The sequence below is a fragment of the Mustela lutreola genome, chromosome 14 (genome assembly GCF_030435805.1).
Source record: "Mustela lutreola isolate mMusLut2 chromosome 14, mMusLut2.pri, whole genome shotgun sequence".
Taxonomy (NCBI): Eukaryota; Metazoa; Chordata; class Mammalia; order Carnivora; family Mustelidae; genus Mustela; species Mustela lutreola.
Window position 1 is genome coordinate 8,066,244 of NC_081303.1, and position 21,982 is coordinate 8,088,225.

Below are 21,982 nucleotides of genomic sequence, written 5' to 3' on the forward strand. Positions count from 1 at the left end.
ACACGACCAGGAAGAAGAGATTCTGCCCAGTTTAAGTATGGCTTTGACGCACGCCACAGTTCAGCTTCAAGGAGGAAGGTCCATTTACGAAGGCCGTGCCAGAAGCCTCAGAGCCAGCCCCAGCTTCAGCTTCTGGAAGTTTCTCTGATGGCAGCAGAGCCACAGCACAGCAGCAAAGGTGACCTCAGTGGGGGTCGTCCATCCTCAGTAGCTCAGAAGTGATGGGCACCCTGCCAAGGGTGGAAGGTGAACCCAGCATTCTGGGGGCAGTGGGTACCCTTGGCAAGGGTGCCATTTTGTAGACGTAAGAGACCACCCCCGGCGTTCATTATCTCACAAGAAGAGCCATCTCTAGGCAAAGCTAACGTCTAGAAATTCTCTGGACCCTGATCACAACACTATCTTAAGACTCAAAATTTTGTTTCTGGTGAAGACGAGCTGCAAGAAGCAGGCCTTTGGCATTTAAGGGACTTAATGTGTTCGGTCTACATTATTCACCAGTGACTCTAAAATTTAATTTAATGTAGTAACTTAGACTCTTCTGAGGCTCAGATCAGAGTTGTGGCTAATTGTGTGGGAGTCAGTCGGGCTAGTTGGCCTCCTAGCCCCCACGTTCCACGGTGGCTGCACTGGGACCCGCCACTCTTCTCTGGAAGGTGCCACACTAGGAACCCTCTCTGTGCTTGAATATGTGTCCCCTCACCTCAGAGATGGCTGACAGAGAACAAGATGTTGACTCATCTACACGGACATCTATACCACACTGATAACCACCCGAAGTCAGAGAAATAAATGTTAATGCCATGAAAAATCCGCCCACCTAATATCCTACTCAGACTGGATGGCTAATCTTGGAATTACACAGATATTAAGTCTCCTCCCACAAATAAGTCATTTGCTAAAACAATACAACCCTCAACGTCATGCTGAAAAGGAAATGTCTTTCTGGATTATTAGCACAACCACCCACCAGTGCTATCCTAAAGCTTATTTATCTTCTCGTGTTTTCATGTGGCAAATTGCAAGCCAGAGAGTCAGAACCAACTTGAGGCTAGGTGCTAGCCCTGTTTTGGCGGGAATTAAACGTAATACACAGATCGGAGGAGTCATTGTCCTCCCCCCATGAAAGATATAAAACTTTCCTTTTTGGTGATTTGATCAATAAAGAATTTTTGAGGGGCACCTGGGTGGCTCAGTGGGTTAAAGCCTCTGCCTTCGGCTCAGGACATGATCTCAGGGTCCTGGGATCAAGCCCCGCATCGGACTCTCTGCTCAGCAGGGAGCCTGCTTCCTCCTCTCTCTCTCTCTCTGCCTGCCTCTCTGCCTACTTGTGATCTGTCAAATAAATAAATAAAATCTTTAAAAAAAATAAAAAGAATTTTCGAAATCCATTTTTTATTGCTGCTCAGCAATTTTATCCAGACAGCTTGTCACCCATGGCAGGCCTGCAAGCAAAAGAAAGATACGGACAAAAGAGGACGAGATAGATGTCCATTGTCACAAACCTTTTCTTCTCTGAGCAAATGAAAATGACCCAGAACGTCACCTGGAGCCTTGCTGGAAGTGCCTGGAGCTGTATCAGAAACCCAGAGGCTTTAAAATCTACCACACTAGCAAGCTTTCCACCTGCTCGGTGCCTTCTAGAAGCTTTCTGACATTTAAAGACAGGAAAGAGATAAGAGACTGAAGTGAATACTTTCTCCAACCAGAGTACAAACCTTTTTGCCTGAGTACCTTCTACACAGTCATATTTCACCCAAGCACACCAAGCTTCCTTCCAGGAGCTCAATACCAATCCTGTAAGAGTTACAGTTGATCCTTGAACAACGCAGGGGTTGGGGCATCAACCCCCGAGCAGCCGAAAATCCATGCGTAACTTTCACTTCCCCCAAAACTGAACTACTCATGGCCTACGGTTGACTAGAAGCCTTACTGATAACATCAACGGCTGACTGACACACGTTTTGTATGTCATCTGTGTTATATATACATCCACGTTAGAAAGTCAGCAGAAGGAGAAAATATGTTTCTGTATCATATTTATCAGGAAAAACCCACAGAGAAGTGAACCCACGTACCTCCATGCTGTTCAAGGGTCAACCATGTTCTAAACCCAATACAAAAATCAAGTAAAGTGATGTGTCCAAATGGACGGAAGTTACCCCAACAGGAAAGGCAACTGCAGGAAGTCATGGCGGGCAAGGACTTGTCTCTTCTGAGTGCCTCCCAGGATGCTTCTCGTGCTGATGCTCTCCAGTATTCACGCTGGTCCTCACCAGACTTACTGCAACTACCCCACAGGGCTTTGGGGCGCCTGCATTTCCCTCTGCCTCCTGTACACTCAGAGCATACGTGGGCTCCCCATTCATCTTTGATTTTGTTCAAGAAAGAAGAGTGACCGTAATACATGCTTTTCACAGGCCCCTTAGAGCAAAGCCCTGCTCGTCTTTCTTCCACATATTTGGTGTTTCCTACAGTGAGAAAAGCTACGAGCATCCTACAGCCCAGTTCAGTTTTGTGGTTTGCAGGGATGTCATTAGCAATAAGCACCCAGTATGCCCACGTTTGTGGTCTAATGAGAAAGTCATAAGGACTGGGAACCTGGTGCTTGCTACTGGGTGGCTTGCTGGTGGCGGCAGGGGGTACAGACGAACTCGGGGTGGAGGGACGAAGCAGCGCGAAGTCCGAGATGGGAGACTCCTGAGACACATGTGCATTCATCCCACTTGATTTGTGTGCACTCTGGAACATTCCATCCCCAAGCACTCCAATGCCTGTCCTTCTCTTTCTACCCATCTCCTCTTGGTTCTGCTTGGGGATGTTTTCTTGGGATAAGCAAGCTGGGCTCAAAAATTCCCAACTGAGTTTTCCAAGGAGATTTGAAATCTCAGAGGCCACTCTTGGCTCTGAAAAGAGAAAAGCATGACAACGGAAGGCTTCCCTTTTCCACACATGGGCCAGGTGTTCTTAACATGAATAAGGGGGCTGGAAATAACGCCCAATGGGAAACCAGAGGACAGGAAAGGAGTTATTCACGCCCAGAACCGGATTCTCCAAAAACAGACCACCAGCACTGGAAAAAAAGGGAAGTATGAGAGTAGCTGTAGACACACACATTCGCCCATGTCTGGGTAAGACAGACAGTCCCGGTACCACTCAGCACGCCCTGTCATCCTTGGTCAACGTCTTTTCATCACCGGAGTGAGAGTTAATGAGCTGGAGTTATCATTAAAAGCATGTCAAGAGTTTGACAAATGAAGATGTTCCCCTTTATCAAAATACATGCACCGAACTTTCACTGGATAAATGAAACTACTATTTCTCTTATTGGACCTCTGGGCATGGAAACAAAACATCTTCTTTTTAACTACACATATGAAAAACACCTTGAGACTACATTAGGAAGAGGCAAGAAAATTAAAAAATAAAACCAGACAAGCCTGGAGCCCTCAGTACCAACAAAGAGTAAGAAGTGCTCAGGACATCTGAGGATGAGGGCATGTGCGAGAGAGACAGGAGAAGCCTGAAAGAGCTCCCAGCACCCAAAGTGGGAATAACTGAAGGAACAATAACAAATGATAGAGAATGCCAACGGTGTAAAATAAATAGCCAAGAGATCTGCTGAGACAAATAAGTGATTGAACAGTAAATCTGGGGGGAGAAGGGTTACATGTTCCTAATTGAAAAATGCCACACAGGGTACAGCTGGTTGAGTGACTGCCTTCAGCTCAGGTCGTGATCCTGGAGTTCCAGGATCCAGTTCCACATCCACTCCCTGCTCAGCGGGGAGTCTGCTTGTCCCACGGACCTTCCCCCTCTCATGCTCACTCTCTCTCTCTCCCAAATAAATAAATAAAATCTTTAAAGGAAAAAAACCTGCAACACGATAAATGTGGCTACTCCCCAGTCCAGGAGTTGTTGAGTGTGGGGATTTCAGACTTAATGCCCAACTTACAAATTAACGTGTGGAAAAGGAAAGACAATAACTTTACAGTAAACAAAGCTGGCAAACTCTCCTTGAGCCAAGTGATCAAGATTAACAGCAAGTCATGTGGAGAAGAACTTCACCTCTGTGATACTCTTTCCCCCAACCCGTAATCAGTCTCATCATGAAAAATGTCAGACACACTCACAGTAAGGGACAGTCCACAGAAGTCCTGACAGGTACTCTTTACATCCGTCAAGATCATGGGTTCTGATCCACGGTCCTGACATAGGAGCTTCCTGAACTCACCTCCTCTACGACACACCAACCTCCAGCTACACACGGAATAATTCCCTCTGATGGAAATCCAGACACGAGCTCAGCAACCACCACACATTGGGCAAAAGAGAAAAAACTTACATTGAAATGGGGGGAAAGGCAGAGACGCACCCCCGCCATAAAACCCCCCAGGGGCACAGCACTGAACAATGAGGAGGGAATGCAGGACTCTCAGCTTCTTCCTAAGGAGCAAGGCTTGGAGCCAACATCTAACACCCCAACTTCCAATCATTGCCGCTGAGGGACAGGCCCCCAAAACACCTAGCTCTGAAAGCCAATGAGGCTTGCACCCCTGAGGCCACAACTCTATGGCAAACAAAGAAATAGTTCTTAACAGGCCCATGAGGACCTACCATGGTTCACTCCCCCCAATACCCCTGAGTCTCAGAGCACAGGCAGCAGACAGAAATACCTATTTCCCAGTCCTTCCCAAAAGAGACCCATCTGCGTATCTTAAAAGTACAGCCTGAGGGTCAGGCATCTCTTCTGTTTAATCTAGGGTCTTACTAGAATTCTCTCTGCACACCTGGGAGGTGGGTACCACCTTTGTGGTAAAATAAAATAACTGTAGACAAATGGAAATGGAAACCCAGCATAACAAAGCTTATGGGATGCAGCAAAAGCAGTTCTAGGAGGGAAGTTCACAGAGATAAACACCTACATTAGGAAACGAGAAAGAGTTCATATAAACAATCTAACTTTACACCTCTAGGAACCAGAAAAAGAAGCATAAACTAAACCCAGAGTTAGTGTAAGGAAGGGAATAACAAAGATCAGGGCAGAAATAAATGAAAGAAATGAAGAGGATCTAAACGATCAAGAAAACATAAGAGCTGTTTTTTTTCAAGAGAAACAAAATATGTAAACCTTTAGCCACACTTTAGATAGATAAGAAAAAGAGGGAGAGACTCTAATAAATAAAATTAGAAATGAAAGAGGAGACGTTACAGCTGATACCGTGTAAATACAAAGGATCATAGGAGGCCACTATGAACAATTATACACATTTCGCCCAATATTCAGAACTACGGGTTCCTACGAAATCTTTCATAAATCTGAATGGAATAAAGAAGCAATTGTCACTAATTTATATGAAAAAAAAATGTTTAGTATTCCCAGACCCAAAAATCAACGTTAGACTTTTCCGATACCGTCTTGCTAATGGATGCACAAAATACATCAAGATAAATCAGATGCTCACAGATGCTCACAGACACCCTTCAAAGCAGCGGCAGCTTAATGGGAGAGGTCGAGTGCAGTTCCTGGGGAAGGAGCTAGGTGGCGCCACTTTCACCGCTAGGAGTGCGCACCGTTTCTTTTCTTTTTCTTTTTTTTAAATTTTTTATTTCTTTTCAGCATAACAGTATTCATTGTTTTTGCACTGCACCCAGTGCTCCATGCAATCCGTGCCCTCTCTAATATCCACCACCTGGTTCCCCCAACCTCCCACCCCCCGCCCCTTCAAAACCCTCAGATTGTTTTTCAGAGTCCATAGTCTCTCATGGTTCACCTCCCCTTTCAATTTCCCTCAACTCCCTTCTCCTCTCCCTCTCCCCTTGTCCTCCATGCTATTTGTTATGCTCCGTTTCTACAAGGGCTCAATGCATTGGAAGAGGAGGTGAACCATGAGAGACTATGGACTCTGAAAAACAATCTGAGGATTTTGAAGGGGCGGGGAGTGGGAGGTTGGGGGAACCATGTGGTGGGTATTGGAGAGGGCACGGATTACATGGAGCACTGGGTGTGGTGCCAAAAACAATGAATACTGTTATGCTGAAAAGAAACTAAAAAAAAAAATGCTGAAGGAATTTCTCTTTGTCTTTTTTCAGAAGAGCAAAACTCCTGTTTGAATTCCTTCCAGTTGGTGAAAAAATTACTACTGTAGGACATTTGTCAAAGTGAAGTGGAGTAACAAGAACTTATCAACAGCATGTGATACCTGTACCAACAAAATGGACAATCATCTAGAAATGGATAAATTCCTAGAAACATACAACCTACCGAGGCTGTTGTGAAAAAATTGAAAAGCTGAACAAATTGGTTACTAGTAAGGAGGTTCAATCAGTAATGAAAAACCTCCTGACAAATAAGAGTCCAGGACCTGATGGCTTCACTGGTGAATTCTACCAAACATTTAAAGAAGAATCAGTATCGATCCTTCCCAAACTCTTCCAAAAAACAGAAGAGGAGAAGACATTTCAAAACTCAATATATGAGGTCAGCATTACCCTAACACTAAAATCAGACAGGGACACTGCAAGAAAAGAAAATTACATACCAATACCTCAGATCAACACAGATGCAAAAATCCTCAACAAATCATTAGCAAACTGAATTCAGCAATACCTTAATAGGACCAATCATCGTGATCAAATGGGATTTATTCCAGGGATGCAAGGATGAATCAACATCCACAAGCAATATGATACACCACATTAACAAAATGAAAGACAAAAAGTCATATGATCAGGGCACCTGAGTGGCTCACATAGTTAAGCATCTGCCTTTGGCTTAGGTCATGATCTCTGGGTCCAGGGATCAAGCACCACGTTGGGCTCCCTGCTTTGTGGGAAGTCTGCTTCCTCCTCTCACTCTTCCCCTCCCACTCTGGCCCATGTTCTCTCTCTCTCTCTCTAATGAATAAATAAAATCTTTTTTAAAAAATCATATAATCATCTCAATATATACATAAAAGTCACCTGGCAAAATTCAACATCCATTTCATGATAAAAAACTCTGAACACACTGGGCATAGGAAGAATGATTCTCAACACTATAAAAGCTATAAATGGCAAGAGGACAGCTAACATCATACTCAATGTGAAAGCTGAAAGTTCTCCCTCTTAGGTCAGGAAGAAACAAGATAAAGATGCCCACTCTCACCACTTTTATTCAACACAGTACTGGAAGTCCTAATAAGAGTAGTTAGGGAAGAAAAATAAATAAAAGGCATTCAAATCAAAAACAAAGAAATAAAACAGTCTCTCTTTGCAGATAACATGATATTATACAGAGAAAATCCCAAAGAACCCACCAAAAAACTGCTAGGTCTAATCAGCAAATATAGTAAATTAGAAGGATACAAAGTCAATGTGCAAAAATCAGTTCCATTTCTATACACTAAAATCAAGCTATCAGAGAAATTAAGAAAAAAAAAATCCCATTTGCAATTGCATGAAAAAGAACAAAATGCTCAGGAGAAAACTTAGCCAAGGAAATGAAACATTTTGTATACTGAACACTACAAGACATTGATGAAAGAAACTGCAGAAGACACAAATAAACGGAAGACATTCCAGGCTCATGGATTGGAAGAACAATATTGTTACAATGCCCATATTACAAAATCAATCAATAGATTTGATACAATTACTATTAAAATTCCAATGATATTTTTCACAGAAATAGAAAATATAATCCTAAAATGTGTATGAAACTAGGGGACCCTGAGTAGCCAAAGCAATCTTAAGAAAGAAGAAAAAAAGTTGGAGGCATCACGCTTCCCGATTTCAAGCTAAATCACAAAGACTCAGTAATCAAAACAATACACTATTGTCATAAAAACAGACACAGAGACTGGTAGAACAAAAGAGAGACCCTAAGAATTAAACCCATACAAAAATGGACAACTGATTTGCAACAAAGGATTGAAGAATATACGGTGAGGAAAGGACAGTCCTTACAATAAACAGTGTTGGGAGAACTGGAGAGCCATGGGCAAAAGATTTAGACGGAATCCCTATCTCACACCATACCACCAAAATCAAAAGGTTTGAATTTAAGAGCTGAAACCAAGCTCTTAGAAGAATACATAGAAGATAATCCTTTGACATCCGTCTTGGCAATGACTTCTTGGATTTGACACCAAAAGCAAATGCACAGAAACAGTAATAAACAAGGAGACAACATCAAAATAAAAAGCTTCTGCACAGCAAAGGAAGCCATCAAGAATGAAAAGGCAAACTACCATATGGGAGAAAATATTTGCAAATCACCTATCTGATAAGAGGTTAATACTCTAAATATATAAAGAACACATACAACTCAACAGCAAAAAAGAAAAAAAAAATCCAACTAAATGGCCAACAGATATGTGAAAAGTTGTCCAACATCACAAATCATCAGGGAAATGTAAATCAAAACCACAACTGTGATATCACCTCACACCGTTGAGAATGGATATCGTCAAAAAGAAAGAGATAACATGTGTTAGCAAGGATGTAGATGAAACAAAACTTCTGTGCACCAGTGGTAGGGATGTAAATCAGTGTAGCACCATGTAAAACAGTACAGAGTTTCCTCAAAAAATTAAAAATAGAACTATCATATGACCCAGCAATCTCACTTCAGAGTATATGCCCAAAGGAAATAAAAACAGGATATCAAAGAGATCTCTGCCTTCCCATGCTCACTACACGATTGTTCGCAAGAGCCAAGATGTCGAAATCACCTAAGTTTCTATCAATGCATGAATAAACAAGATGTGATGAGAAAAAAGGAAATCGTGCCATTTGTAAACACATGGATAGACCTAGAAGGCTTTATACTAAGTGAAAAAGCCAGACAGAGAATGAAAAATACTTTATATGTGAAATCTAAAAAAAAGAAAAAAAAGAGAAAGAGTCTAACTCATGGTAACAGGGAGCAAAACAGTGGTCTCCTGCCAGGGTTGCGGGTCAGGGGCAAACAGGAAGAGGTTGGTAAAAGGGTACAAACTTTCATCAATAAGAATAAGGTCGGAGCATCTTAGGTATGACATGGTGACTACAACTGATAAAATTGTTACGTAATTAAAACTTGCCAAGACAGTAGAACTTAAATGTTCTCATACACAGAGAGAAAGATAAATATGTGAGGCACTGGATGTTTTCATTAACTTGATGGTGGAAATCCTTTCACAATTTATGTATATCAAATTAGCATAATGTTCACTTTAAGTATCTTACAATTTAATAGTCGATTATACCTCTGTAAAGCTTAAAAAAAAAAACAAAACTGTTCAAGGTGATGAAAAATGAGGAAAGCCTGAGATGCTGTCATAGACCAGAGGCTGACTAAGGACACATGACAACTAAATGCAATGGATTATCTTGGGTTGTGTCCTGGAACACAAAAATTCTATCAAAAATTCTACTGAAGTCTAGAGTTTGTAATTTAAGATTGAGGGAAACCTGAAACTGGGCGAGACATGCATCATAGGAAATTCCTTTACTATATCTTTGTAACTCTTCCATAAATCCAGAGTTATTCCAAAATGAAAGTTTATTTAAAAAAAAAATATGTATTAGAAATTATATAGGAGGGGCTTCGAGCAATGTGTGTACGTGTCATGGATTAAAGCAGGAAGCCTACAGAAAATGAGAAAAAGTTTGGAAACCATACAAGTCAGGAAGTTAGAGCAGAGATTCTTAACTATCAAGAGTGGTGGGTGTTTTGGGGCATTCTGGCAGTTTTGACACATTCCCTGCTGCTGAGTGTCCTACAGTCACTGCTCAAGACAGAGCAGGCAAAGGCTAAATAATGAACCAGAGGATTTCAGCGAGGCAACGGGTCAGACCAAAGTACTTGGAGAAAATTCAAAAGTTAATGTTCTCCTCTTCACTCATTAAAACTAAGTTCCACAGAAATGAAAACCAAAACAAAATTCATCGTAAACAACAGCATTACACATTGAAAGAGGTCAATAAAGTGAATGGGAAACCACCATTCTCCAGTCTTAAAAGAAGTCAATGGAGCTTCAACCTGTGGATGGGGTAGAGGGAGACTCGTCTATTGGCTTCTCCGTCTTACCTCAAGTCAGTTTTCATTGACTTCTCATTGCATTTCGAGTCTGTTCTACTTATCTGGCCAGTAGCATATGCCACCGCATTCCTTCAATACTTGTGCAGATCCTGCCTCCCTAAGCACATATTCATTCATTCATTCATTCATTCACTCTTTAAATAGTTAAGTCAATAAATACTAGATGTCCATCAAGCACTGTGTTGGGTCTTAAGGGTGTGTTGTCATGAATAAGACGCTCATATTGTCCTCAAACTTTCCACTGAAGGCAAAAAATAGACAATCAGTAATTTAAAAAAAAATAGCATGTTCAGTGCTATAAAACAGACACCTACCTACTCACAATGCCTGCATCCATGAGGGGCACCTAATGAGGACTCGGGTTTAGAGGTGACTTTTTTAGTTCCTTTTCTTTTTTTTTTTAAAGATTGATTGATTGATTGATTGATTTGGGAGAGAAACAGGGAGGGGCAGAGGGAGAGAATCTTCAAGCAGACTCTAAGCTGAGTGCGGAGCCCCACACAGGGCTCGATCCCACAACCCATGAGATCATGGTCCGAGCCAAAACCAAGAGTTGGACACTGGGGGCACCTGGGTGGCTCAATCAGTTGAGCGTCCAAGTCTTGATTTCAGCTCAGGTTATGATCTCAGGGTCGCGAGATGGAGCCCCACGTCAGGCTCTGCCCTCAGGGTGGAATCTGCTTCTCCCTTCCCTTCTGTTCCCCCTCCACAGCTCTCTGTCTCTATCTTCTCCCTCTCTCTCAAATAAATAAATAAAATCTTAAAAAAAAAAAAGAGTCAGACACTTAACCGACTGAGCCACCTAGGAGCCCCTAAATTGAGCTCTGGAGGGCTAAACCGTAAATAATCTGAGGTCAAAGGTCCAATCATGTGCGTTTGAACCTTCCCAAGCTTGGGGCTCAGTTCCTTGCGGACAGCAGAACTGCAATGTCTGTAATTATGCTCATAAGAATATGGATAATATGGATCAAGATAATAACAAGAAATTGGGCCAAGATACAATGATGAACAGGGCGGAATTCCAACTCTCAAGGAGTCTTGGGAAATTTCCGTGCTCATCCCTGTCCCCACCGTGCCAATCTCAGTTACGGGGACATCCCTGGCACTCAGCAAAGGTTTGCTGAATGGATAAGGCTGCCCGGACTCCGCACATTCAACCAAGCACCAAGTCCCCGTCAACTCCTATTTCACAACATTTCTGGCATCTTCCCCTCCTCAATTTTTCTGCTTCTACCACATTCTTTCGTTACTTCCCACCCCTACCGCTAGGAGAGACTAACGCTGGTTTCCCCAATTGCAGGCTCTGGTTCCTCGACAGGGCAGGTTTCCTGAAATGTGGACTTGCTGCATTCAAACATCTTCCCTTTGCTTGCAGAATGAAGCCCAACCTCTTCAGGACCCAGGAAGCCAGTCCCAGGGAGGTGATAAGTACGAGTCAGCCGCGTGAACACCACAGTGACAGAGGGCATCATGGCCCAAGGTCCATGGACTAGAGAGAATAGAACAGGAGAAGCAAGTCTGAGAAGGAACAGCCAGAAATAAGCAGTAAGCAAGGGGAAGGGCACTGTATACGTTTTACTTTTTAAAAAAATAAACAATCATGGAAATAATGATATACATGAGGTGTATAAATCTTCAGGGTATAGTGTTTGGTTTTTTTTTTTAAGATTTTATTTTTTGATTTGACAGAGAGAGAACACAAGCGGGGGAGAGGTAGGCAGAGGAAGAAGCAGGCTCCCCACTGAGCAAGGAGATAGATGCGTGGCTTGATCCCAGGACCCTAGGACCATGATCTAAGCCAAAGGCAACTGCCTAACAAACTGAGCCACCCAGGCATCCTCAGTGTATAGTTCAGTAACTGTTACTTTGTAACCATACCCTAAAAAAAGAGACAGAACACTACTAGCCCCTACCCCACCCCCGCCAAGAGCCTCCCTAGTTCCCATCTTACCTACAAAGGTAATCACTATACTCATCACTTAGCTTTGCCGGTTTTTTCACATAAACAGGAACAGTCTCTGACTTCCTTCACTTATTTCTGTGTCTGGAAGAGTCATCTACGTTATCCCACATACGGGTATACAGTCCTAGTAGAAGTTCTGAGAGTTACAGTTGTTCCTCATTTTACTCAACACTTGTTATTATCTGTCATTTTAATTTCAGCCATTCTTGTGGCTATATAGTAAAGTATCATTTTAACTGTTTACTTCCTTGAAGACGGATGCCGTCAAGCACCTTATACATTTGATGGCTTGGCTATGTTCCTGTGAAGTTCTTGTTTAAATGTCTTGCTCACTTATTGATTTGTAGATGCTTTTTATATATTCTGGATACAAACTCCTTGTCAGAGTGTGTGTTGGAAATATATCCTGTTTTGTGATTTGCCTTTTAATTCTCTTAATGGAATCTTTTACTGTCAAAATTATTTAATTTTACTCTGGTCCAGTTTATTAATAAACACTATACTGGAACTATTAAAATTGCTTAAGAATGTTTTTCTCTAGTCCAAGTTGGTGAAGATTTTTTTTATTATATTATTTTCTAGAAGCCTCCTTGTTTCCATTTCTACATTAGATTTATAACCTACATTAAACTGATTTTTGTGTATGGCATTAAAGAGAAGTCAAGATCCATTTTTCATTCTGATGTACAACTGACCAAGAACCATTTTTTAAAAGACCATCTTTTCCCACTACGCTGCTGTGCCTACCACTTTTGCCAAATTTCAAGTACCTGTCAATAACAAAGTATATACACAGGTCTCTTTCTGCATTCTCTATTCTGTCAACTGATCTACTTGTTTATCTCTGCACCAGTACCACATTGCTTCGATTAATTTAGTTTATAATAAGTCTTAATATATAGAAACATTCTTCTAACTTCATCCTTCTTCATCAAGATTATGCAGGCTATTCTTGGTCATTGGTATTTTCACATAATTTTTAGAATCATTTTCAACAGATTTACACACACAAACTTGTTGGGATTTAACTGAATTGTATCTGTGCTCTGATACAGTCTGTGGAGAATTAAAAAGAGATCTTCCTGTTTCCTTAAGTAGCTGTTATTTGTATGCTAATGTAAATGGTAAAGATCTTTAGTTTTGCGTTGGAATAACTTTTTTCTAATTTGATTTTGCATATTGACCTTGTATGGAGTGGCTGTGATAAATCCAGGGACATTATTAATTCATTAGGTGTATCAGTGGTGTATTTGGGTTTCAAACGTCCATATTCAAGTCAACTGCTAAGAATGACAATTTTATTTCCTCCTTTTCAATCCTTATATATTCCTTTTTCTTGCTTTCTTGCATTGGCTAAGACCTCCTGTACAATGCTGAGTATAAGTCATGATAAGTGGATATCTCCATTCTACTTACAATCTGTGCAAATAATTTTTCAACATCTCACCATTAACTGTTGAGTTTTTGTTTTTTTAAAAAATGCCTGTGTCAGAACAATAAAATTTCTTTTTATGTCCACTTTGTTGAGAATTTTGTCATGCTTAGGTATAGAATTTTATCAAGTGCTTTTTCTTCAACTGTTGGAATAATCACTTGGGTATACTCTATCATTCTTTTAATGTGATCAATTCCATCAATTGATTTTCAAATTTTATAGCAACTTTGCATTACTGAAATAAACAAGTTTGTTATAATACCTCATCATTTTATGTGACATTACATATTTTTAACAGTATTTTATCCTTGTCTAAACAAGTCCTTCAAAGGCAGTGTTCTCGTGCTACTTTGCATTTTCCAGCGTTATTCCTAACACTGTGATCAGATGATAACTGTATTTATAAAGCCGTCAACATCTTGAGGGAGGGACCCTGCTCTAGTCTTTGTATATCCTCCACCACTTGGAACACAGTACATGTTGTATTAATGCTTGTTACATGAAAGTCCTTGGAATCTCCTAACAAAGTTAAGTGTCTTCCACATAAAAGGTGCCTGCAAGGTATGCCTCAGTGGCACAGCTGATTAAGCATCAGACTCTTGGTTTCTGCTCAGGTCATGATTTCAGGGTCCTGAAACACAGCCCCAACTGCGCACAAGTATGCTTAAGATTTTCTTTCTTGGGGTGCCTGGGTGGCTCAGTGGGTTAAAGCCTCTGCCTTCAGCTCTGGTCATGATCCCAGGGTCCTGGGATCGAGCCCCGCATTGGGCTCTCTGCTCAGCAGGAGCCTGCTTCCTCCTCCCTCTCTGCCTGCCTCTCTGTCTACTTGTGATCTCTGTCAAATAAATAAATAAGATCTTTAAAAAAAAAAAAAAGATTTTCTTCTTCCTCTGCCCCTGCCCTCCTCCTGCACACATGCTCTCTCTCTCTCAAATAAATAAATAAAATCTTTAAAAAGGAAAAAAAAAAAACAAAAAACAAGTCACCTGCAGCAAGAATCTGTTGCCGTCCCAGTCTCCCAAGCTAACTCCTTCTGGTGTTGCTGGATCAGACCTATGAACTTAAGGGCAGGAGCCCAATCCTACGTAAGTCAGAAAAGAATATAGTCACAAGGCTCCCTGTCTGCTTAGGGAATAAAGAACCATATTTATCAGCCAATGGCCATGACATCCGGTCCCACAGTACCAGGTCAGGCAGTTCGACTTGGGCCCACTTTATGTGTTAGACAGCAGTGAGATTTTATGAGGTGATTAATTCCACCTAGGAAAGGTGCCGTGTTCTTTATTTTTCCCCCCCATAAGCTCTGCTTAAAGGCTTGATCTGTGATTTTAGAAATTGGGCTCATGTTTTTCTGTTTGTGAGAAAAATTTAAAAAAAATTTTTTTGTTTTTTTTTTTTTAAAAAAAGTCTATCTCTGAACAGTCACATTTTGGCATTTCAACTGTTCCTGAACATTCATTGTTGTATTCTAAGCTCTTGCAATACAATCTGTGTGGGTGTGAATCTTAAGACAATTTAGTAACTTCACGGTCTGCAGTATATGCACCCGGAGCACCATTCCTGGGTGGATATCTTAGCAACGAGCCTACCTTTGCCTGATCATGCCCCGTTATCAGTCAATTCATATAAAAACATCGCAAAAGCTCCCTCACATTTCTTGATCTTTGGAGCTAAAATAGAAGAACTGAAATCTGTTACACAGATTAAAACCCAAGAGAGGCACAGAAGTCTGCCAAGAGAGGTAAAAACTTCTAGAGAAACTGGCCAGAAATTGGTATATGGCTATTATACGGAAGAAGGGAGGAAACAGAAACCTTAAGTCCAATCCTCTCCAGCTTCTCCAATCAAACATATCACATATGATAGGTCATAGCCGATGACGACCTCAAAATAAGTCAGTAAGACACCCCACAGAGTTCAAAGAATCAAAGGTTCTTCAATATAAACTGAAATGTCAACCCGCAGTGAGCGAAGTCCATTAGTGGAATTAATACTTGCTACCTGGATAATGGACACAACATGAGGTCCATTAGAACACACTCCAGAGACATCTAAATTTCTATTCCTTGACGATGACAGAATCCCGCCTCAGGCTAGGCTTTGTCTGTTCCATCTAAAAATCACAGGAAATCATCCTGGTAAATGTTCTTAAACATGCGCCAGACTAAAATTACCCTGTAACACAGAGATTGAACAATAATACGTGAAGTTAGCAAAGACTCTTTTCCGTTTGCTCATTTGATTTTTAATGGACTACCTTAAAGATTCATTCCCTTAGGTTGAACTGTCTTCGGTGCTTTACTGATCTGCTCTGTGGGGCATAAATGAGACGTTCACAAAGTCGTTCTGTGAGACGCAAACGGCATTACGCAATACAAGCCTACACCACAGTGAGCAGGTCTGCTCCAATCCATTATTATTTGCTCATCATGTGAATAATTTATTCCAGGAGGCAAGTGTGCCCTGGGTGTTTATTTACTACTCAGCGGTAACACACAATGCATTTAAGCAGGTGCATAGTCACGCTTAGAGAAGACAAGTTTTTTTAAGGGACGCACTCACCTAAACCAAGCAAGACATTAAGGTTCTCTACAAGTATGAACATTAAGGACTCTATCTTCCACTCTTTACAAATTCTCTCCTCTGCTTTCTTGTCCCATCTTAAACAGCCTTGCTGAGCCATTATGCAGATGAATGAAATCCTGCTCCATTCAAGTCCACCAGCACAGAGCTGGGTTGGAAAACAGGGGTTGGGGATGGGGCAAGGAGCCCATCTCGGCTAGCAGAGCCTGCAGAGTAGGAACAAGAAGCAACAGGTTCTGAATGGCCGGGGAGGGCACAACTGGGGTCCCAGAGAACAGACTGGAAGCCAGGCAGACGCAGCATGACATGTCTGGGATGGTGAGCGGCCCTTGCCGGCCAAAGGGCCCCCATACTCTGGGTCCAGGCCTACATCGCAGCCAGGCTGATCTCAAACGCGACCTCCCGAAGCTCTCTGGGGGGAGTGTAAGGGCTCAGCCAGAGCGCTAGCTAATACCTAAGAAGCAACGGCATCTCCAGGTACCGCGAGTAGAACACGGAACAAAGCCACACACGGTGCTAAGTGCTTTATGTGTTGTGGTCACGCTGAGAAGCTGGTCGTGCCCTCTTTCCCCTTCTTCTGGGTCTCTGTCAGGTCCCCCTTCAGCACCTCCTCAGAAGCAAGCCTTGACCTCGAAACTGTCTTTGGTCAATAAACAGAAAGTCTGTTTCCACCCTTCTGGGTGGAAACACTGAGAGACTTGACATGATTTACCATCTTCCCTTTGGCTGCCTTGACAACACGCATCGGGATGGAGCTTCCGGCAGGCCGGGCAACTCCCAGAAGGAAACTCCCCCGCTGCTGTGGACTGCGTGGTTGTGTTCATACAAACGTCATACGTTGGAACCTCATCCCCCCCTGCAGGCGGTGATTAGGTCATGAAGCTGGAATCCTCATCAAGAGGAGAATAGCTTATTACAGAATCTCCAAAGAGCTCCCTCCCCCTTCCTACCCTGAGGGGGAGAGCAAAAAGAGAGCCATCCAGGAAACAGGAAGCACCCCTTGCCTGCCTGGGCAGGAGCCTTGATCTTGGACTTCGTCTGAGATCTCCGGAAATCTCCGGAACCGTGAGAAAGCCCCATTGGGTATTTACAAGACCCTCAATCTCTGGGATTTGGTTACAGCAGTCTGAACGGACTGAGAACCTGCACCCTGCGCAGAGGAGATGTGGGAGGGGAAATGCTATTTTGCAGTGTGGCGCCCCCAACGTCGTCAAGGGCTGTACGTCTCTGCGACGGACTGATGGACAGTCTCTCTGGATCATCCCAGCAAGCCTGCGTCTCCTTTAAGGAGGAATATGAAGGTGCCTCCTGGTGACTCTGAGTCCTGTGCCTGAGATTACAGAACTAATAAGAGATGGTGGTCTGCCTCACCAGAGCCCCACGCTTAACCACATTTAGACAAGAGCTAGCTGAGTAAGCACAAGCGAAAATAAGGCTTTCCCTAGCTCCGTAAGTGCCATCAGGAAACTTCTACACACACGACTGGCATAAAACCAAGCAACTGAGCAGAGTAGCCTCAGCAACTCTCTTACTTTGTACCAAAAAAAAAAAAAAAAAAAATGCAAACAGGGCATAATGTCACCATGAACCGTGAGACCAGCATAACTGATGCTACGGTCTCCTGTGGGATGACAGTTAAATCGTATTACGTGGTTCCTCTTAAAGTGACCCAGCCCCAGGGAGGGCTGACAGAACAGGGGTGGGTCAGGGGGTTGAAGGAAGGGCCCCCTGCTCCTCTTGCTTTGCTAGACCATAATGCTTCACTTTTACGTTACACGGCAAGTAACAGAGGATCTTACAGAATATAAGACGTCTGTTGTTTCCCGAACCTTCTAAACTGAGACTTCGTGCCACTGTTTATCGTCCACAGCCACGGGCACAGTGAGGCAGAATAAGGAGGAAAGGTTTCTAAGAACCAAGAGCACTATTTGTAGCTAATGAGAAGACAGTCTACCCGTGGCCAGAAATTTTACTTTTTCCTGAAATTTCCAAGTGGAGTTTAAAGTGCCAAATTCACGGTACCAAACCTTTGTAGCTTCTCATCATGACTTAAGGACACGAGAATTCCCTCAGGTGCATTTATTTCTTAATGGGCATTCATCTTCAGTACTGACCAACAAGTGACAGGAAACAGATTCAAAGATGGGCTCTGACCTATCCTTGACCAATTCATGTCAGTTTCACATGTATGGCCCGGGGATCAGTTCTGTAGCCTTTAAACCAGAGAAGGAGAGATAAATTATTGTCACTTTTAGCTAAGTGGGTGGAAGTATATTCCTTTGCCGTCACTTTACATCGTGTTATTGACTCTCAGACTGAGCAATGCCTCTGAAGTCTGGACGGAGTCCACACGCCGCCACATTTCATTCCAGGGAATTCCGTCACTGCGATGACTGAGAATGTGTGTCATCTGAAGCCGTAACTTACTTATGCCCTTAATTCTAGATTGGTTTTTTTAAAAACCGGCAAAAGAACGTAGGCCATTTGCATGCATATGATCTCCATCATAATTACTCATTTTTTTAACCTAATAAAAAATGGTGGCCCTCCATCTGATTAGACAGATCAAAGGGATTTTTTTCAACTACCCTATATCACCTTTGAATTTTATATAACACTCATCACTCATTCTAATCTCTGTGGTGTTACATAGGTTCAGCACGCCGTGTATAATAAAGTCCATATTACGTTTTCAGCTTTGCATGGCAAAAATATACTAGGTTCCCTATGTTACAGGTTTTTAAATTTCAACTATCTAACTAGAAATTCACATCAAACTACCTGAAATGTGGGGTACCCCAACATCTGATATCTATTATAAATACCCCAAGCTTGACTTTAGATAAAATTTTTATTTTTATGCTCATTTAATTTTTTCATTGTACTTTCAGAAATACTAGTTTTCCTTTAAAACGTAGATGCTCCAAAGGAACAAGAGATTGTCTCAAAAAATTTCACTGGAAGCAAAATGCCCCCTTTCTAACTGAAAGCAGATACAGAGAAAACCATCAGAAGCAGAGTACCTGTCTCATGAAATGTATTTGAGAGAGCAAACAAAATTGCTGTGTTGATTTAAATAAAAAATGAGGTGGCTTTCTTTCTTTTTCTTTTTCTTTTCTTTTTTTTTTTTAATGCAATGCTCTCTTTTTCTTTTCTTTCTTTTTTTTTTTTTTAATGCAATGCTCTCATTCTCTGAATGAATAAGAAAGCATGGGACCTCGGGTGCCTCTAAACAAGCAGACTTTCCTTTTCTTGGTCTGTAAGCCTCAGGAGAGGCTCAGCATCCAACACTCACCCAGAACCGTGAGGCGGCCATGGCCCACCCCAGCAGGCCTTGAAACTCAGTGGAAACATGAAAGTGAGGGTGCACTGAAGTCAAAGCTGTGCTCTGTCTGGGACTCAGGGAGACCTAGAAAAGGGTGCACTACTGGTTTCCACTTGGAGAAGAAAGGCCACAGAGCAGGTAAAAGCACAAGGTGCAAATGAACACATATTCAGGGAAAGGGAGATTATTCTCCCACTGCTCTAAGACCGGACCAGTTTCCCTGGTACTGACATCAGACACAGCTTCTACAGCCAAACTCCAAGAAGGTGCTCTTGAAACTACTAACCACCAGATCCCTATGCTAATTCCGGAACTTGCATTTTTAAGTGGATTCTGCTGCCTTTCAAACAACTTGTTCTCCTAGAATCAGCTACTTCCATGGCCCTAAGGATCTGAGACATCCTTCGGATACCCGGAAATGGTTCTCTACACCCAAACAGCCTGTTCCCCAACTGGAAGCTTTAAACTCCAGCTTTCAAGGGACTTAATCAGGCCCTCAGAGAAAAGGCACAGACCTTCCTTTCAGGCTGTGGGAGAAACACCCCTTTGCATTGCACGCTGCTTCTTGGGAAGCTTGATGTTGCTGCAAACAAAACCCAGGAGAGGAGAAGCGCTTGGGGGGGACGCGGTGCAGACGTGAGTGAGGTCGGTGGGGCGGCAGAAGATGTGTGAGTTTACGAAGTTCTCCTTCTTATCTTTCTGTCACAATTGGAGATGTGACCCAAATACAAGGAAACCTCCACATTCCATTAACGGGCTCGATTCGGATTATGCAGCTCCGCGGGAAGAAACAGCATCCTCTCCCTGCCTAGCGGGGCTGCCCTCCGAGAGAATTCTCTTAGTTTCATTTTAACATCTGGTTTAAGAAGAGGCTGACGGGTCAGGGTGGAAACTGGGGATCCACTAAACGTCTCTTTAGAGGGACTTTCCCCTTCCAGAACGGCGAGCCCCAGAGGCTCAGCTCCGGCGCCCGGGACGCCGCCCGCGAGGCGCGCGCTCAGCGGAGCGGAGGTCCCGGCTCGCCGGCTCGCACCCGGCCGGGCGGCGGTTCCCGCGGAGCAGGGCGGGCCGCTCGCCTCTCTCCTCCTCGCAGCGCGCACAGCTCTCCCTAGTTGGGCTCAAGCAAGGATGGCCAGCGGCTCACCCCGGAGCACGGGCTGCAGAAAACTCTCCCGGCTCGTGCGCGGACCCAGGCGGAGTCGCCCGCGGCGGCTCCCGCGCGGACTCGCGGTGGGTAGTTTCTGGACGAAGTAACACAGCCCCAAAGACCGTCTGGCCCCTCTGAGCGCACCACCGTGCGACGCCACGTTCCTCGGAGCCCCGCTGGGGCAGTTCCCCTTCTCGCTCACCCCGCAGAGGCGCGCCGAGAACGCGGTGCCCACGAACCCTGAAAAAAGCCCGTGGGGGAGGTCGAGATGCGCGGGGGGCGGGGGGAGGCAGGCAGTGCCAGGAAAGGTACCTCCCCTCCCCTCTCCTCTCCTCCCCGCAGCCCGGTCCTTCCCGGCAAGAAAGTGCAAAACAGAGGCCCCAGGGCGGAAGGAGGACGCGGCCGCCCCGTCCCCGCGTCGCGCCACCTGGGGGTCCCCCGCGCCCGGCCCCGCCGCCCCACGCGCGCTCCGGCCACCTCCGGGGCAGGTGCCGGGCCGAGGCCCCGGGGAGCGCGCCGCTCTTACGTGCTCCAGCTTGTCTTTCCTCCGGAGCCAGACGCTGGCGCTGTAGTCCTGCTGCTTGACGCTGCTGTAGAAGTTCGCGCCCACTCGGGTCAGGCTCGGCGAGGGCTCCTTGGGGCGGCTTTTGAGCCTCATCTGCTCGAAGCCCTCGTGGGGGGAGGCCGAGAGCCACTCGTGCTGCCGGATCTCCATCCTGACATGACCAGGCGGCGGCCGGCGCGCAGCGGGCTGGAGGGCGCGCGGGAGGCCGGGCCGGGGCTGGAGGAGGAGCGAGCGGGCGCGGGGGGCGCGGGGAGCCGAGCGCGCAGCCGGGCGGGAGGAGCGCGGAGGGAGGGGGTGGGGGAGGTGGGAGAAAGGGGCGGGGGCGAGAGGGACGCAGGGAGGGAGGGAGGGGAGCGGGGTCCGGGGAGGCCGGAGCCCCGGGTGCACGCCGCTGTGGCCGCGAAGCCCCGCCGGCTGCGGTCGGAGCGGGGCGCCCCGCACGCCGGCTCCTTGCGGCAGCGGCTGGGACTGGGCCGGCCCGGGGCGGCGGCGGCGGCGGCGGCGCGGGTGGGGTGCGGGTGGGAGGGGCCGCGGCCCGCAGCCAGCCCGAGCCCGCAGGTTGGTGCAGTGAGGAGCCGCGCCGCCCGCCGCGGGCCCGAGGGCTGCTAGTCCGCCGGCGCCCCTCCCGCCGCGGCGCGCCGGCCCCTCCTCGCGGGGCTGCACCTCTCCGGCTCGCGCCGGTACTGGAGAGCGTGCTAGCAGCCGCCGGAGGGGGAGCGCGGTCTCCGCGCCTTCTCCCTGCCGCTGGCCCGGCGCGGGGCTGGATCCCCGGGGAGACTCTCGACACCACCTCTGCCCTTCCCCCACCCGCCCCCTGCGGGCCCGGATCAGCGGACCCCGCCTTGCCCCGGCCTCGCGGGCCCCTTGTTCTGAAAGTTCTGTAACTTCCTATCTCGGG

At 45.0% G+C, this 21,982-nt stretch overlaps 1 protein-coding gene across 2 annotated transcripts in view; it reads right to left on the minus strand.

The window, feature by feature from the left end:
* Positions 1–21,486, minus strand: part of PLD5 (phospholipase D family member 5) — a 396,874-nt gene extending 375,388 nt beyond the window's left edge. The window contains exon 1 of one of the 2 annotated variants that reach the window (XM_059144973.1): positions 21,046–21,486. In XM_059144973.1, the coding sequence (XP_059000956.1) occupies positions 21,046–21,234 (189 nt within the window). In that variant the 5' untranslated portion in view covers positions 21,235–21,486. The remainder of the gene's footprint in view (positions 1–21,045) is intronic. The other variant, XM_059144976.1, reaches the window with a different exon arrangement.
* Between the last annotated feature and the right edge of the window lie 496 nt (positions 21,487–21,982).